The 18,882-nt window shown below is 41.6% G+C and overlaps 1 protein-coding gene across 27 annotated transcripts in view; it reads left to right on the top strand.

Annotated features, from left to right (window-relative positions):
* IL1RAPL2 (interleukin 1 receptor accessory protein like 2) overlaps window positions 1-18,882 on the top strand; it is a 397,669-nt gene that overhangs the window by 359,123 nt on the left and 19,664 nt on the right. For all 27 annotated transcript variants that reach the window (XR_011101166.1, XR_011101167.1, XM_068697284.1 and 24 more), the window contains 3 exons: window positions 3,597-3,726; window positions 9,807-9,952; window positions 15,451-15,594. Coding sequence is in view for 25 of the 27 variants with exons in the window: in XM_068697284.1 (XP_068553385.1) it covers window positions 3,597-3,726; window positions 9,807-9,952; window positions 15,451-15,594 (420 nt within the window). In the remaining 2 variants the exon portion in view is untranslated. The remainder of the gene's footprint in view (window positions 1-3,596; window positions 3,727-9,806; window positions 9,953-15,450; window positions 15,595-18,882) is intronic.

An 18,882-nucleotide genomic window follows, 5' to 3' on the forward strand; every position in this document is an offset into this window, starting at 1 on the left:
GGATTGAAGAACTTTTAGGTATTTTAAGCTTCATTTATTTGATGCTTGGAGCATGACTTTTTGAAGGGAGCCTGTGCTGCAGTATTTGTCATTCTCTTTCAAGGCATGTCAGGCCCGCAGTAAGCACATTCAGAACCATGCCAGGCTAATTTATTTTGCAGACCCTTTCTCCACCCTCAGCCAGGACTCGTACCCCCAGCATTCAGCTCTTTTGCTTGAATAATTGCGTTTCTGTGGATTCTCCTTCTCGGAAGAAAAAAGAGATATTAAAATGTACGATGGAGTTCACGCGGATTTATTGTGAAAACAGTCGCATGAAAACTGTACAATAAGATTTAGCAATAAATGTCATTCCTATTGCCAGCGGTTGTCTTATCAGCTGGGTTTGCAACAAGCCTGCCTGATTGACGGAGTAAGGAAAAAAGGTAAAGCAGAGACTGCTGCTGGGACCGGAGGCTTTCCTTCCCAAGGTGACCCCAGCGAAGCAGTAGGCGCAGGGATGTCTGTGAGCAGCCTATTCTAATTTCTCTCCTCGTGTCTTGAAACGTTCTCTTAAATGTTAATTCATTAGAAATCTCTCTAATCATTTTCTCCATTTCTCAGCAAATTATTTTACTAAGTGAAGTTGCAGGTGAAACAGGAACAGGTTTAAGCAGAAACCATTTATAAATGGAAAACTTTCAGGCTAGTATTCATTCTAGGAACTTCGATGTGATTAATTAAATGATGCTAGGGGAAATTTTCTTTAATTAGAAATTAGTAGTGGGACCATTTAGTGCTGTGTGGAATATGGACTGGGTCCTGCTGTCACAGAGGAGTGGGAGAGTTAGAGACCAGGGGCTGCCTCGGTGAGCTAGAGCGGAGCGGGATGTCCCCATCAGCTCGGGGAGTAGAAGGGCGGTGTGCCAGAGTTTGGGCTTGGATGGGACCTGGGGGTGTCACCAAACCCCGGGCCCTTTCCACCCCAAGACAGATCAGCCCAAGCCAGGCGTGCGTCGTTGTGCTACGGCGAGAGGAGGTGGCTGTTCCTGCAGTGCCACTGCTGTCACCTCCGTCTGATCAGCGGTGGGTTCACAGGTGAGGTGGACTGGGGGGTTTTTCAGTCCTGGGCTCAGAGCTCAAAATAAGAATCTCCTCTAACTGAAGGTTGCCCTTGGCCATATTAGTTTATGCTGGTGTTTTTCCCTGGCAGCAGAGCGGGGACACAGGCTGTCCCGGCACAGGGACTGGGTTCATTTACTACAGGAGCTGCATACTGTAGCTGTTCTCTTAGTTCTTCCTATTTGTACAGAAAACTTTATTTCTCCAGAACAGTTACATTACCTCAGGATATTTACTCTGCGAGTATAGAAATTTTAGCTTCACCTTATTTTCATTACCTCGGGGGGTTGATTATTTATTTTTATTTAAAGTAAAAATGTGCTGGCTCGAGGAACAGCACGCCCTGCGATATATTTTGCCCGTAACACTTAATGCCCAGCATGGTGTGCCAAGGAAAGGGCATATTCTGTCAAGGCTGCTAGGCCCCATCTAGCCATTTTTCTTTTTCACATTGCTGCGATTGTCTTTTTCCATTAAAATCAAACGTGGACCAAGCAGCGACATGCCAGGAATCGCTAAGTGGTATTTAAATCGACGTCTGGCGTGCCTCTGAGGCGAGCAGCGCAGAAGACCTCGCAGCTGGCATTCGGCGTGTTGGGAAGACGTGAGATGGATGCAGCCAAAGGCCCCGAATCTCCCCATCACCCGTGGTGGGCACGCAGCACCTCGCAGGGTGCTCCCATCACAGCGTGGTTTGTGGGACACCCGCGAGTCGGACTCTTCACCAGCTGATGAGGCTGGAAACTTTCCTGTGACGCTGGTCAGTGTTGGAGGATATGGAGATGGCTGTGAATACCCACTTGGCCTCGTGGTCTGGACATTTGAGCCCGTTGTGTGAATCTGTGAGCGTCAGCACGTGTACGGTGGCCAGCTGTGGTGCCGGGGTTCGTGGTGAATGCGGGGATAGTGAAAAGTTCTGCGACATGGCTTCAGGATAAACACTCTGATTTCCTTTCCATTTCTGTCTCTTGCTATTTGAGAGACACAGACTCAAGTGCGGTCTTTAAACATTTTCTGGCTGTATCCTAATGTTTGAAAAGGACTTGTAATTTTGGCTCTTGGAAACAATTTAAAGGCGTCTGATTTTCAGTGGCTGGGAATGCTGCGCTTCCTGCATAATCAGACTCTTTTGACATGTCTTAAATTGGGCACTGAGAGAATGGATAGGCAAGTACAAGTAGTTGACTTAGCACAGCTCTGGGGGGTTAGGCAAAGGCGCTTAAACACCCAGCTCTGATATGCTCTGAGCGTGCACACAGCCAGTTGTCACCGCTGGGCAGACAAGAGGTGAATGATTAAGGCACAGTAAGTCAATCGTGTGAAACCATAAGCCCGTGTTCAACCAAGTGACAGGCTCCGAATGACTTGCCCTTCCTAAAAATTGTGTGCTTGTTCCTGAGTGTCAGAAGAGTCTCCTGCTGGCACTGAGTAATGCCGGCTGGAATAATAAAACATTGCTTCTAAATATTGTAAAATGCTTTGCATGTTTGATCCAAGTCCTGGAGGAGTCAGCAGATGTCTCCAGTGACATGAAACGAAGCCTGGCCTCCCATGTAGCTCCTCTACAGCTGCTTTGTAAGCTTGACCACCTATGCTGGGTAAAAAAAACAAAGGGGGTGCACCAGCTTATTTGCACACCAAGGGCGCGGGGATGGTTCTCCTGAATCTCCTGGCTTTTTTCTGTTTTTGTTTTGTGCAGACAGACACCCATCTGTCCTGGCAGTCTAAGCACGGCAGTCTTTGACTACTCAGTACAACTAATACCCTAGCCAACCAAAAAGCCATGTATATGCTGAATTCTTGGAGAGAAAAGGAATCTGATTATTTTCCAAGTTCTCTTTTCTTTCTTCTGGAGGTGTTTTTGAACAGCTGAAAGGGAGAAGTTCTTTCCTGTGTTGCCGGAGCGATGCTTTGAAGTTCGGCCCTTCGCCAAAAGCCTGTTGACAGCAACACAAGTGTTGGAGCTCACTGGCATCATGTATTGCTTGGGGATCTTTAAAAGCTCTCTGAACAGCTTACCAAGACTTCATTAACATTTGATTTCTACCTAAGTGAGGATGAAATTATCACTGTGTCTTTTTTTTTTTTTTTTTTACAAGTGATTAGGCAGCAGTAAGTTTGGTGATTTACCTATCTACTAGGGCACACTCTTCTGTCTTGGAAGGCATCCCAGAAGTCTGACAAAGTAATCTTTTTTCTTTTTTTTAATAACCAATTTTATAACACCTTACATTGCCACCGTTTCCATACCCTCAAATTGATCATGTAGCATCTTTTGGGGTAAAAAATGAAATGATGGATAATTTGAGTTTCCTTTCACAGCTGTTTTCCTCCAGATGCAAATCCGCATCACTGTTCTTCAGGTTTACAATAATTCACTTTTTTTCCCCAGTTTTATGTGGGGAGGTGTATCAGGCATTAAGTTTTCTCTTAGTCATTCTCTTTATAGCAGCCATGTCAATGTGTCTAACCCTCTCTTTTTTTGTTTTCCTCAGGCAACCCGCTGACTGTGGCCTGCAAAGCTTTCTTTGGATTCAGCGGAGAGTCAGGCCCCATGATCTACTGGATGAAAGGGGAAAAATTCATAGAAGAATTAGAAGGTCACATCAGAGAAGGCGAAATCAGGTATTTTTTGGAGTACTTAGTGTTAGAAATGTTGCATATCCCAAAAGCTTGTTTGTGGTTTGGTTTTGTTTTCAAAACACATTTTTAATTGTAAGTGGAAACAATTTTCTGTCTAAAGGCAGATGAATGACTTGGAGCCAGGGCAGTGTGAGTTGCATCCTTCCAGTGAGTAAACTTTAAAGACACAGTAGTTATCCATGTGCCTGAAAATCTGTCACCAGATTCCCCTGACAGTAGCTGAAACATCTCCTGAGTGTTCTGGGGGTCGATGTTAGTCCTGCATGGAAATGATGCTGTCCACTGCAGCTGGCCCTTCTGGCAGGCTTTGCAAGATGACATTCATTTCAGCATCACTGTTAATCTCAGAGATGAATAGTCTCCTGTCAAAGTCACCCTACTTTTTCTCTCCTACTGAACGCGTTGTCTGCTCGTGATCCAGCTCTCTAGGACTTAACCAGGGCTTTCAGAGAGCAGCGTTTGTTCCTCCTTGTTTACCATTTAAGAGATGGGTGTCACTGTGTGCGAAGTCAGATACAAAGATTGTGCAGGGCTTGTTCCAGATGTTGGCTATCATTTGCTGTACCACTTGTAAAGAAAACAAATACTTGTATCTGCATGAATGTTCATGGAGTTTGCACATAACAGCATCTTCTGATCTTCCCTGATGAATAATTACCTGATTAATAGCTCTTTGAGGAAAGACTAAGCTATGATTATACACTGGACAAGGTGGTCCCAGCTCCTTTAGACAGATGATGAGAATGGATCATAAAGAAAGCTAAGGTCTTGCATCTTCCATCGCATGATTTTTTTCTTTTTTTCATCTGTTTTCTGAGTTGTTTCTTTCTTCTAACAGTGATTTTTGAGAGCAGGCAGAGAGAGAGATTCCATTGCTTTATCTCTGGATCAATAATTTGCAGTTCACTCATTTAGCCACTGGTTATTAAGTTACACTAAAATAACTGACCTGGTGTTGCACCTTAATTGTGTTCAGATGGAATTTATCAAATATTATCAGAATGGCTTTAAGTGTAAAATCCTCTTTTGGGCTTCTGACCACAAATTACAATTACATGAAACTTCTGCCATGGCACGTAATCAGCATTTAGCAGCACTGTGTCTTCTCTGGTATCTGAACAGAGTGGTTTTGGTTTTTGCTCTCCTTTCACGTCAGAAGGACAGTTTGAGGTTTGTATTTAAAGAGCCCTCCAGCTCCCGGGACGTTCCAAATTTTTCCTTGACGTGCATTTCTGTTAGTGAAATTGAGTTTGAAAGAGTTGCATTTGTACTTCATTGTCCCCATCTCATTCCATATTCGTGTTTCAAATTAATTTTGCAGTGACTCCTTTTCTCTCTCTGTTAAGATGCTTTGACTCAGTTTACAGACCCTTCGCTATTCAGCTTCTCTTCAGCAAAGCTGCTTCTCACACACCCAATCCTGTGGGCATCCCAGCCAGCATTCAAAGCATCTACCACAACCTACTGCATCGTTACCAGCAGTGCCACAGTCCATCCTGTTTCTCATTTCGAAGTAGCTATAGCAACTGCAGGAGTAACTTTTCGCAAATGACTTTTTCATAGTAGCAGCTCTTGTTTGTGCATCCCGCTGCAGCTCTACTGCTGCAGGGAAACGAAGCGGCACCGACTGTTCCATCAGCGCCCCGAGCCTGCCCGCATCTCCCACCCAGTCGTATTTATTGATGGATTTCAAAAAATGTCATGTATGTTTCAAGTTTGATGAGCCATGGGAAGCTGGCTGGTTAGATGCTTTTCCCATCAGTGTGCTTGTACGTGACATTATCAGCATCTTGGGTTTTTAACACTGAAAAACTACAAGCAGGTGGGGATTGCTACGAGCAGACCAAAATAAGCCATGGGTTGTTCCTTCGGCAAATATCTACCATTTTACTTCCCTGTGTTAAATTAGTTCACACATTTAAAAGTAAAGCCCTGAATTTTTTTTGCTGTCCTTACCCTGGACACAACTCTGGGGAGCACCCAGCCCTCACGTGCATGCTGGAGCGTGCGTAATTACCAGGCAATTTTCCTGCTTTTATGAAAGCACTGAAATAAGGATGCATGTGACTTGAGCAATCCTATAAAAATCAAGCTCCTAGAACTGTTTGTTTTGGGGACAGGCTTCGCCACAAGTACTACATGCAGCTTATCTAATAAATAACCTTGCAGTTATTTATTAGACCTCGTTAGAGAGCCTCATAATGAAAAGTAACCAGACAGTACTGCAGGGTTGAGAGGTGACAAGCCCTTCTCTAATGTACCTCCTTGCCTTCCCCTGAGTTAAGCTCTTTATATGTTAGAAATTCATAGGGGGACAAGGAGAAAGTTTTGCTTTTTCTAGGTGGGCTTTTCACAGCACTACTAAAAATGCCATGTAAATTGACCCAGGGCTATTAGAGAAGGAATCAAAGCCTTTAAGCCTGCTTGCAGAGTTGTCCATTGCACCTAATGATATAAGGAGCCCACAGGAAATGTCAACACCGTCTCTTTGCCATAGCAAATAATTATTTTCAGGCGTATATCTTACTGTCCCAGCCACCTATGTGTTGCTTCTTTTCCTTCTTCGGACAGCACTGCAGAAGAGTTTGCAAATGACCGTAGCACCCAGTTTGTAGAGCATGTTTCTTTTCTTTTTTTCTTCTGTCTTCACCATTTTTAAAGTGCAAATAGTTTAACTCGTTTGAGAGGCATGGAAATATGTGAATAGAGACATTTGGAACTGCAGCCTTATTTCCTCCTGCTGATTAATTTTACATTCTGCCTTTTCACCCGCGGAAGTCAACTGATGGGTGCAAAACACCCAGACAAGATGAGAACGTTGTACCCTGCTAGGAGGGGATGCTAAGGGAGGGAGGCAGAATTACCATCGCTGCCTGGCTGACGCGTTAGGTACTTGCAGAGAAGTGAGGAAGTGACAGCTCCCTCCTGAAAAGCTCACACTATTTAAGTAGACAATTTATGGGCAGAGAATGAGGAACAGACTACTGGTAAAGACCAGAAGGAAGGACTAGAGTTCTTATCCCTGTTCACAGTCCAGATCCTCTATCTAAAAAGGAATTAAAGTTTCCTTTTTGCTAAGTCCCGATCAGTAAGAATTTGGAATCAATTATTTGGTCCTGCAAAGAAACCCAGCCGAAGCTTTCTTCAGGCCTTGCTATCTGTGGTCAGATAAAACCTGGCAATTGGAGGAGAATATGGTTTCAAAGCAAAAATATTTTATCTTCAGTTTCGACTTAGTACATAAATGCAGAGAAAAATATGACAAAAGGTTTGAAAAATCTGAAACATGGGATATTCTTCAAAGAAAACATTTGAGTTATGACATTACAGTTCTTTTTAATTCACGTTTTCTTAACTGATAAATCATCAGTAGACAAAACGTTTTGTTTCAGAGCAAATAAATTGCTTCAGCTTGAACAAAAAGAAAGCATTGGGTATTTTTGTCACTTCACCCATCTCTTCTCTCTCTCCCTCCGTCCTGTTTATTGTGAGTTGTCAAGCTCCACTGATTTCTGTATGTATTCAATGATGGAATTACTCTTACAGTTTGTTCATCAAACCAGAAAAAAAGAGCCATTATTTTCTCAACTTGTCGGAACTGGCATCTGTTGGCAGTGTTACTGGCAAGGTTCCCACCAACCCAGATAAGGACAGAGCTTCATTTTCTGCATGTTCAGCAAATGCTATTGCAGCTTTAAGGTCTAACTTGTTGACGCTATATTCCTTTTCTTCCCCAAAAATACTGTGCTCCACTTTCTCTGAACCGACTGCAAAATGCAATGACCTAACGGCTGTGCACATGCTAAAAAATAAAATAAAATGTAGATTGGTGACTCTATTTCTGTGCCAATAGTGTAGCACAAGCTGTAGAGGACTGGTTTAAAAAAAATAAAATAATAAAGGCAGGAAGATTTAACACCAGGACTTTTCTGCACGTTGCTACCAGCACAATGTTTAAGTTGTCTGTCAGCATTTTCCCAATACATCTCATTCTGCGATCTTTCTAGAGACGGCAATTAGCATGAAAAGAAGTGAAGAAAAATCGTATTCTTCGTTATGAAAGCTCCTTTTTAGCTGACCATATATTATTTAAATCTAGGCTAAAGGTTGATTATTTTAAATAGATTCAGAATAATAGTTTATTTTAATTGTAATGTCTTCGTAATTGTTACTGTGCATAAAATATGCTCATTATAATAAACACAAGACAATCTGCACATTCACAGAGTGCTCCAGATTAATGTCCCAGTTATCTTCTACGTTAATGATTTTGTTTGTTCCCTGCAGCATAATTTGTAGGCTAAAATTTGTAAAGCGTATTGTTTACCAACAGAGAAGGAAGACTTTCCTGAGTTTAAAATATTTTGCTGTATAAATGGAATATTAATAGGTAAATGAGAATTGATTTATCTGATCCTCAGTGGTTTATGTTGATTTGAGTCTGCAGGCAGGTTGGGCTGTCCTGGGAGGTTTCTTTCCTGTCCAGAAATGGTGAAAAACCAGACTTCCTTGCATTATTTTCAACATTAGGAGTCGGGGCCAGAATAATAATAATAAAAAAGCAGAAATACAGAAATAAGTGAGGGTGAATTTGCAGAAATGATGCAATTCAAGTTTCCAAATGCAACACACGTGCCTGTCCTTAAACTACTGTTTTTTCATTTGCCTTTTTTGCAAGTTACACAGCGGTAGTGAAAGAGGTGAATATTTGTGGGTGCTCCCGGTGTGTCTTCTGAGTTTCTGTCAGATCACAGAAGCCTTCAAAGGCAAAGCGCTGTATGAAATCTTTCTGTAGTATTTGGTTTGTAGCAGTCTGGCTTGCATTTTTGAATTTCAGGTGCAACACCCTCACATTTCTGATTAGTTATCAAATGTGGAGATCTGTGTTTGTTATATGAAATTATGTACTGGGCATAAGAAAATGCTTGTGTTCATTAAAAACCCCAAACAGCTTTGGCTTGAGCAGAGAAATTTGGTATTTGTTGTTAATGAAAAATTTAAGCTCTCTGAGAGAAACAGTTTCCATGCAACACAAACAGTACTTTGGCTAATTACCCGTCTTCCCCTGTGCCTTTCATCAATATCTGGAAGAAAGATTTATTTGGGGTAGTAAAATAAAGTAAAATACAGTTTTATCCATAAAGCTATACTAGACTGCCAGCAGGACTATGTGCAATGGTGAGTTCACAAGCTTTGAACTGCGAGGGCATTGCACATTTTATGTTCATCCCCTTCCCTTCATGCAGCAATACACTACCAGGATCAAATGAACCTGGCAGGTTATACTTGAGATCACATTTCCTTGCTCAAAGGACCCATAACTTTCTTGAGCAATTGATAAGTCTTTTGAGAGAACAGTGTGTTTTATTTTCAGACTTATGTCATCAGAAAATACTTGTGTTTACTTTGCATTATTTTAATGGTGGTATTAGAACAAAGACACAAAAAGGCTGCACCTCTGGCCTGAAACTCTGATAGAACTTTCTGTTCCTTATGGGGGAGTTTCATATGTGCCATTTGTGCTCTCAAAGGAGCAAAGAGCTCTTGGTTTTGATACTGTCCCCTTATAAAGTCAAGGTCTAGAGAAAAAAAAAAAAAAGTGGAAAATTCCAGAGTAGCATAGCTCTTTCCATTGATTTTCAAGATTGCATTAAAATGTAGCACAAGACGCAGCCTTTAAAATATTGCCTTATAATTTGCTCAGCCATGGCATATTTACTTCTCTGGAAAGTGAGTATTTATTGCTCCTTTTAAAATAGGAACTGTTTTTAGCATGTTAATTCCACGGGAGCCGAAGTAAACAAGCAGCATGCAACTCTTGTGCTGACTGCCACATTCCTCCTGACTTGCTCCTGCTCCTTGCTGCAGACATGAGGGGAGATAAAAGGGTTTGGTTGTTGGGAAAGTTGCATTTGTGAAGTCTCTTTCTTTCCAAGTTCTCCTTCAGGTGTGCAAGGAGGCTTGGAAAACGTTGTATCTTGTGCTTGACAAGTCATGGTTCTTGTGGGAATCTCTCACCCCGTATTCATTCAGCTAAGAGAAGGTTGTATCTTTCCTTTCAGACTCCTCAGAGAACATCTTGGAGAAAAAGAAGTTGAATTGACATTGATCTTTGATGCCGTGGAGGAGGCAGATCTGGCTAACTATACATGTCATGTGGAAAACAGGAATGGACGGAAACACGCCAGTGTTCTTCTGCGGAAGAAAGGTAATTCTCAGTATTTTATTCCTGTAATCTCGCTTGCCTCAGCAGACATGGGTCAGCCAGTAGCAAAGGTCCTGCTGACCTGTCTGAGCCAGGCTGAGCTCCTGGGTGCTTGCTGGAGCTGAAGTACATTTGTGCTATGGCTTCAGTTTACTATTTGCTGAAAAAAAAGAATCATGAACTGTTCTTTAGTGACTAGTGAATCAGCCTCACAGGTGATATACTTGCCTGGAATACTGTCACTCATAAAGCCCCACTAAAATCAGTGGAAGTATTTTGGTCTAAACAACCTATGAATTTGACCCAGAGTTGACTGACTAGACCAGAGGTAATTGTGTGACAGAGTTAAAATGTCTGTTCCTTACAACAGGAACCTCAGCTGTGAGGTCAGATGTTCTCATACTTCTCCACTTCCTTAAACAGCTTTGCTGTTTAAATGGAAATCTTTAAATAATTGCCATGCATTTTGATTTCTAACTGCAGAGGGGAATGAAAACATTGTAGTGGTAGCTACAAATCAATGGAGAATTACCTCATTGTTGCATTACTTCGCTGGAGACAGTGCCTGGAATAGGGACTACCACTATTGACAAGTTACCTGTAGCAGAACAGGAACCATTTGGGTTTGAACGTGCCAAATTAAAAGGTGCTACCGTGCGGTTTGTAGAAGTTGTTATCGTAAGGCACAGTAGCAGTATCTCATTACAGTTCTTATCTTGTTAGTTCAATCACCTCTTCTATTTGTAAGTAGAGTGATGTTTAAATTTGACTGTAATCTCTGTAACATGAGTGTCTTAGGCAGCACCAAAGCTGTAAGACAGTAACTGTTGGGAGAGCGAGGAAAGGTTACACACTCAGGGTACAAAAGTAATGTGAAACCATAGAGCTGTCAGCACAGAAGATAGACTAAACCGTTAATAACGTTGTCCAGATCTCTGTTGTCATTTTTGGCTATAAATCATTTACCAAAAGAGAAAAAGAGATGTTTTCACAAGGCACACCTGCGAGAGCTGTTCCAGTCCTTCATGTGCTTTCAGACCACCGAGGCAAAGGACCCCCTTAGCAGCAGATTGTGGATTGCAGTGTTAGTGTTGGTTAAAAAAGCTGGTGGTCTCCATCACATCCTTGCAGCTAAATCCCACAGAGGTGTCCCTATTACAAGAAGGTTTAAATATGCTGTTAGTACCTGAGCATGCTGAAGGTTGATCTCTGAGCCTAGGTAGATGTCACCATGGGACAAATGAACCAAGAGCCAGGTGAAGGAACAGGAAGACCAGCCGAGGCATTTCTAGATGGGGTTGAGACCGGGTTCACCATCATCTTCAGTCTGGCAAAGAACCACAGTCAGCAGGTTCACCTAAAGCCATGCTGAATGCTAAGTGCTGTGTTTCGTGTACCCTCAGATAATCTGTATATAATTAAAGGTAAGGGAGAGATGGTATTGAGACCAAAAAAAAACCACAAACCTGTAGGGAGAGGAAATTTTGGGCTCAACAACCTTTTCTACTATTCTTTCTTGTGAGCAGCAGGTTATATGTGCAAAAGTACCATATTCAGTCCTGCCAAAACTGGATCAACTCTGCTTATACGATCTCCTACACAAGAGTTTTATGTCCTCCCAGGAAGAAGGGTGTGACATAGGCCATGCTTTATGTGTGATAGGGACAAAACACAATACAAACACCACAAAGCACCTTGAAAAACAAGGGCCTGCAGTTGTGATGCAGAACACACACAAATGTTTATTTAACATATAAATTGACAGGGTGTCACAACTTTAATTAAGGAAACTGGTCATCATGATGAAGGATTAGCCTCTTTAGTGCCAAAAAGCGTTCTACCTTTCCATCCACTGAACCTAATAAATACACAACTGATAGCATGTATATCTGTGTTGACACTGGTAAATGCTCAGCTGTGTTGCATATATTAGAATAACAAGCTAGGTTTATTTATAACAAGAAAATGCAGACATTTCAGAGCTCTGCTGAAATTATGGAAGAAGCAGTGCTGAATACAGAATTTGGAGGTGGAGAGGATCACTTCTCAGCCGCTATTTCATTTCTCTCTGAAATGTGACTGTAGAAAGCTTATATTCCCCTTGGGCATTCTTGATAGTTTATTTTCAAGCTATTAAAGTGCCATTTAAAATATCCCCAGTATTTTCACTATGTCCTTTGATGACCTGTCCCATTGGCTTGTTTTTTAAAGTATTAATTAAGTTCTTACTAATACTTGGCCAAACTTTTCCTTTCTGCATCTTGATATAATTCTTATCCTAGCTTTTTTTGGCTTGGATTTGGTTATAGAGTATTCATAAGCCAGGAAATATTACAGTTTTACTGACCTGTGACAGGAATTAGGACAGGACTGACAGGTAGAGGGCTGCTGACCAGCATCCTCTGTGTCAAAGGATCGTGGATTCCTACAGCTGGGGCACTTGGAACAACAACAAGGAAGCACATCTCCTGGTCAGAGAAGTCCCTCTCCCTCTGAAGTCCTACCTACTAAGGGCTGCTGTGTCCCTGGTGGGCAGGAGGTGTTGGCAGCTCACTTTTGGCTCCATCTTGCAACAGTGCTATAGGTTGTCTGCCCTTTTTAAGAATACAGGCTGCTGTCTGATAGCCAGGAATGCTGCTATATTGATAGCCCCAGATCATGCATCATCACGTAGGATTTTTATTTTTGACTTAAAATGAACCAAATCCAGCTTTGCATTGTTTGCCCTCCATGCTTGAATTCCATGGGATCACAATATACACCCACTTATTCTTAGCTGTGGAAATAGCTCAGGGTTCCCTTCAGATGAATTGGAAAACAGTCAGTATTTTCCTGACTGAAGTGTAAGTACACTATAAAATAACTGTCCTGGAACATGAATAACTTGTCTGGAACTGCAGAGTAAAATCGAGCAGTGCTCCTAGCGGAAAGAAGCAGTGAATTTAGATAAAAGTAAATATTACAATTATGTTGGCTCAACGTTTATTTTCAAGGACGCTGCCTTTGTTCAAGACCTACAGGAAACCAAGAAGTTTTTTGATGCTGATGTAATATTAAATTGTGAAGAACCTTCTGAAGTATATTTGTCTTTCACTTACTGGGTATTTAGGAGACTTCTAGTATTTTAAAGGCTATTATCCTCTATACGATCGTCTGTGGCTGGATCCTTCAAAAATATTTTAAGTTAGAACCTATCTGAATATTATTATTTATTAATTTTCAGCCACCATTATGGCACAAAGGCCAGCTTCAGCTCCTTTCCTAATGTTGCATTTACCTGACTGCCTTCCCCATTGATTTCAGTGAGGACTACTTGAGGGGTAAGGCATTAATCAGAGGCAGAGACTAAGAGCTCAAACAGGCAAGAAAACAGAGTGCTTGTGGGGTTTCCTCCATTGCCCCCGCCTTGGAATAGAGATAAGGAGACCAGAAGTGAAGTCTGGAGCCTAGGAGAGTTATGGGGCAGAAAGACGAATAAAGGAGGAGGTGTAGAAGGGAGGTCAGTTCTACTTTTTGAGCTGGAATTAGTGTTTTCACTGCCATTTTGCTGCCACACCCTGCCATTGCCCAGGCAAGTGGCTTCAAGTCTGTGCTCCTGTGTGGGCTACAGATGATCTTCAGGACACAGCACAGGCAAAAATAGTCATTCAGCAAACCCAGCTTTGCTGGGGGAGGAGTAGACAAGTCACTGCCACGGATGGGCTGTTTGAGTCCTGTAACGTGCAACCACTTCAAATGGTGTCAAATCAAAGAGGCAAACTCCAAAAGCGTGCAACATAATGTGCTCAGCGATTTGTCAACTGCTTAACTCCGAGTGTTCACTGCCCAGCAAGTGGATCATAGATCAGAGAATACAACGGGCTCTGTTCCTGGACTTTATTCTGCAAGGTAGCATAGGTCAGCTGCAGTGTTCAGAATTGAATGGCCTTCATCCTTTTCTCTCCTTCCCAGCTGTCAGTTCTGCCATCATCCCAATTTCCTAGTAGAAAAGTTTCAGTACAAGAAAGGTTTACTTTTTTTTTTTTCTCCACTGAAAAGTAATTTTGACCAACTCTGTTCTCTATTTGACCAGATTTCTCCCCAGAGCATATGCTAACTTTATCTTGCAGTGTAATAAAAGTCCCATGAATTCCCTGTTCTCAGAGAGATTAAATAGCTATTATAATAGACTTTTTCCATCTATTAGTCCATGGCTTCTCAGCAGACAGACATCAGAGATACTGTAAACTGGGAATAACTTGACATCTGATGTTAATTATTGAAATACAAGGCATGGTGAGGCAGGGCTAACCCCAAAAGATACACAACTAATTTGCTTTTTATCTTGAAAATGACACAAATGACATACCAGTAATTTCTTCTGGCCTAAGTTTTAGAAGTGTAAAGATCACAAAAACTTTTTCTTGCCTGTATTACAGTTTTTATATCTTCATATTGTATTTATCACAGCAGCAAATACCTTCATGACATCTTACCTAATTAATATAGAGGCTATAATATAGATGCTAATGTATAATATAGAGGCTAATTAATATAGATGCTGTTGTCAAATTGGTATCTTTTATCTTTTATGGTAATGTAATATGCCAAGTGGTGTTGCAAGCAATATTGTGTTCCGAGGACATTTCAGGATAAGGAGTGATACCGTTAAAGCTAGCATCTTAGGTCAGATAGAGCACTGCATTTAAGGCTTTTTATCTCATTCTGGCATTGGTTTGCCAAATGACCTCGAACGCATTGCTTCCAGGCCTCTGTTTCTCCAGCTGTAAAAGATGGATAATTGCATTTGGGTGGATTTGTGAAGTACTTTGGGATAGACTGCTTGTGATGTTTTCTAATAAAAGCATCCCAGTAGGAAATTTTAGCAAGCACTAGTTCCCATGTAAAGTATAACATGTGCTAAACAAACATGTGAGAACTCCATTGGTAGCCGTCACAACTTGAAGTGTGTGCTTCTGGCTCCTCACATTATTCTGGGCACTCTACATGCTCAGTTCATTCACTAGTGATTCAGCCGAAGTCCTGGCTTGACAGCTTACATCAGCTCATCTGCTGGCTCCACAAATATAAAACCAAAGTTTAATATTATTTGGGGGACTTGAGTCTCCCAAATGGGGTACAATATGCCTAGTAAACCTATTCTCACATGCTGCATACAGTATTTAATGCTCTCTGCCAAGATAGAAGTTTCAAACTCCACAAGCTCATTAAAGGTTGATTAATCCTCAGTGTAAAATCACTACATAAGTCCCTGGTAGAATTATGATTATAGCCTCAAATGCATTCTGGATGGCAATTTCAGACAGTAGAAGGAATGAGTGGTTGGAGTTGAATAATAGGTAATAAACACAAAAAAAAAAAAAAAAAAAAAAAAAAAGAGGCATTCTTAATGTTACAGTGGTTATAATGAAGTTGTGCAATTTTACGTGGAATTATACAGTGGATTAGAGCAATTAAAGTTCAAAAAGATCATAACCTTTGTCTTTCCCTGGTAATTTTAGATTTGATCTACAAAATAGAGCTTGCTGGAGGTTTGGGAGCCATCCTTCTTCTGCTTATTTTGCTGGTGACCATCTATAAGTGCTACAACATAGAGTTAATGCTCTTCTACAGACAGAACTTTGGAGGAGATGAAGCAGCAGATGGTAAGCAGTTGCTCAGAAAACTCATAATTTATGCACTGGAAATATTTCAGAGGTCCAAAGTGGTGAAATTTCTAGTTTAAGTTCAAACTTCTACATACCCAAAAGTGTAAATCCCTAAGACTATTTGTCGAAGCCTACTGAAATCAAAGTCTGTTCACTGAAGTGTCACTGGTCCGTTCCATAGGCAAATGGGAGTAGGAAGAAATGTTCAGGACCTAATTATGGGTACTTGGATGCTGTTTGTGAACTGATTCCCCAGCAAAACTCTTTTAAACATTTCCCCATCAATTATTTTTAGGCTGTTGACTAACTCTAGGAACTAGTAAAAGTCAATTGTTATGGAGTTAACTAGTTACCTCAGTTAATTGTGAGTATGAAAACAATTTAATGGAAATATACAGCTTGCTTGAAGACTACATTTAAGAATAGCATGGAGTGTTTGTCAGTGTTCCCCCCACACTTTTGGTAGCATATGATCTGTTTGGTGCCTAAAGCTAAGCCTGTTTTTTAAATTGAAGCTTTAATTTCCCTGAACATAGAATGTTCCTGCTCCTGTGAAGCTGGAATAAGCCCTGGTGAACTAAATACAACTTCTTTGAATCATGCTAGTGAATTATAGCATAGTTAATATACTATTAATGTGCATATAACTAGTATCTGCTGAAGATCTAAAGTACAATATTCAAGTAAAGGTACTTCTCATAGCCTACTTCAGCACTTAAGAGTCACGTAGGCAGTCTGGAATGGGATCTAGAAACAATAACGCATTTGCAAAAGGAGCGGGGAACACATTTCCCCCATTGTGCAAAAACAATGGGCAGTTGTACAGACGTGTTGCTTTCTGCAGCTAGCATCACCTTTATCGAAATAATTGTTTTCTGTTAAGCACTGGGTAGATGAAGTGTGAAAAGGTTTGGCTGCAAAGAAATCCATAGGAGTTCTGGAGGATGGCTGGAATGGTATCCAAGGGGTTATAGAATGTGGAATGTTAAATAGCAGGAACAGAGGTCAGGAAACTTCTCTCAATCTTTGTGCAAGTGGGAAAGCCTACAGTTATGCTTTTCTCATACTATACAATGCTGGACAATGTTTATTCTAATATGTAGGAGAAAGTGAAGGGTAAGATTGTGTGATTTTAGCGGTAATTTGCTTGTAGTACCTTTGGATTATACCAATATGATTCCTTGGTTTGCACCAACCAGAAGTGACATGAAGTGGTAGCTTTCCTCCAGATTGCTTTCATTTGTTTAGCTCGTGTTTTCAGTGTGAAGCTGCTGCATTTTTATTAATGCAACTTCACTGTTCGGTTACTTTTAATTCATGAAACATGATTTATTTTCCAGTTGTTTAGAAGAGACCTCACAGGTACTTAGAGGATTCTGTGTGCATGACAATTCTGAAATCACCCTCTTGTTTTTCCAGTGTCTGCTTTTAGAGCTATTGCAGCCTTGTAGCTCATTCTGATCCTGCCGAATGAAAGATGGAGGCAGAATGTTGCACAAGTCACAGTGTGTAGAAGTGTGTTTCTTCCTACTTCTGTAGGCTATAGAGTGAAAATGTAGCGGTCCTGCGAGAAGCCAGCTGGATATATGCAATTGCAGGATCATATCCCGTTTTATAAGTGTATTTCTTTAAAGTAAAAGATTTTGAACCGAAAAGATTTGCTTCATCCAATTGTTAAAAATACCCAGTGTAAGCAGTGTTGGATGCATTCACTTCCTGTGTTGTACATAGCATTGCTTTTAGACAAAACATTTCAGCCCTACTGAAGAGTAAGGGAAGCCATTTACAAAACAGCCCCCAGCAGTGCTGCATCTGAAGCACACAGCAAGCAGTGGGTGAGCATGGCTAGGTCCTTCTGTTAACGTCCTGTAAATGTGAGGCTTGTGAAGAGGCAGCTGGACTGCAGAGATGTAGCACAAGCATATGGACTGACGGGAGCCCTGGGGAGCTGCTTCTGTCTCCCTTTTGCTTGCATTGTGGATAGAGGCAGCTGGAGAGGGCAGTGGTACCCACGCAGCTGGAAGGGACAGGACTCAGCTCAGGGACTGTTCACGCTGTTCCCAGTCCCTGTCTTCCTCTCTTAGCACACAGCTTTCATGCTGCTTTGTAACCAAGCACATCAGTGCTCGGGGGTTTGCTCTGCTACCTTTACAGAGCTCTCAGATGTTTCCAGGGATGTTTGTGTCCTGAATCCCGTGGTAGCTGGCTTCTCTTAAAAGGTTTCAACAAGCTTCATTACAGACAAGATAGCAGGTTTTGGACATGGCTCCAAAGCCAACTGGCCTTCATTTCTTTGCTGTTAGTTCTTCTGTCAACTTTCCGTCAGTCACTACCGTTTCTGTGAGCTGCTGATTTCAGAGAAATGCCAGCACACCAGGTGGACCTCATCCCATAGAGCTCTGGTGACACCAGGCAAATTGCCTTTTACAGACAATTATTCACATGCTTCGTCTGTGGTTCTGACCCTCATGGGCCTGGCTTTGTGTCAAGAATTATAAGAAAGTAACCATCACCAGCGTTTCAAGGTCATTGAAGAACGTGTTGTATTATGATTAGCTATTTTTTCTTTTTATTGGAATGTATTGATGAGTTTTAACTGCTTCCATTATCTTTCATGTGCGCAGTTCTTCACAGATAATTGGCACTCAGCAATCCCCCATTCATGCAGTTTTGTCCTCACAACATTAACTGTTTGATTTTTCATTTCTGTAAATAATGGCAGCTGTGCTCTTCCCTGGAGACTAAATTGCTGAAGGTTGACTTTTTCAATACACTCTTTTCCATTACTGCAGAGGAATAACAAAGAGAAATGTCACTAAGACAGCCTGATCACAGCATGGATCTCGAGCTCGATAGCGCTGCCACTTCTGTTCCTGGCACGCTTGCCAGCTCTCAGCTCTGTGAGTCGGATGCAGAGAGCTGGAGTCTAGCCCCGGTGCTGTGCAGGAGGGGAAGGGAATTGTATTGCCAGACCTCTGTGACACAGCCCAGCTTTCCTCACAAGGCATTTTCTGGGGTCCCCTCTGTCACCCACCTTTTGATGAAGCCCTGAGGCTTTTGTTTCCACCCTGAGCTACAGGCATCCTAGTGCAGGAGCAAGTCTCTCCCTGCTCCACACTTGCTCTTGGAGTTATTTCTAGCTCCGATAAGGTGAGCCCCAGGTATGTAAAATGTCCTGGATCAAATGACCTCTAAAGTTACGATATGCTGGCTTTAAAATTTGGAAGATTTTCTGAAAGAATGCTTTGAACTATTCACATTTGTCACTGTTTTCTTTATAATCAA

The sequence above is a fragment of the Anas acuta genome, chromosome 13 (assembly GCF_963932015.1).
Source record: "Anas acuta chromosome 13, bAnaAcu1.1, whole genome shotgun sequence".
NCBI lineage: Eukaryota > Metazoa > Chordata > Aves > Anseriformes > Anatidae > Anas > Anas acuta.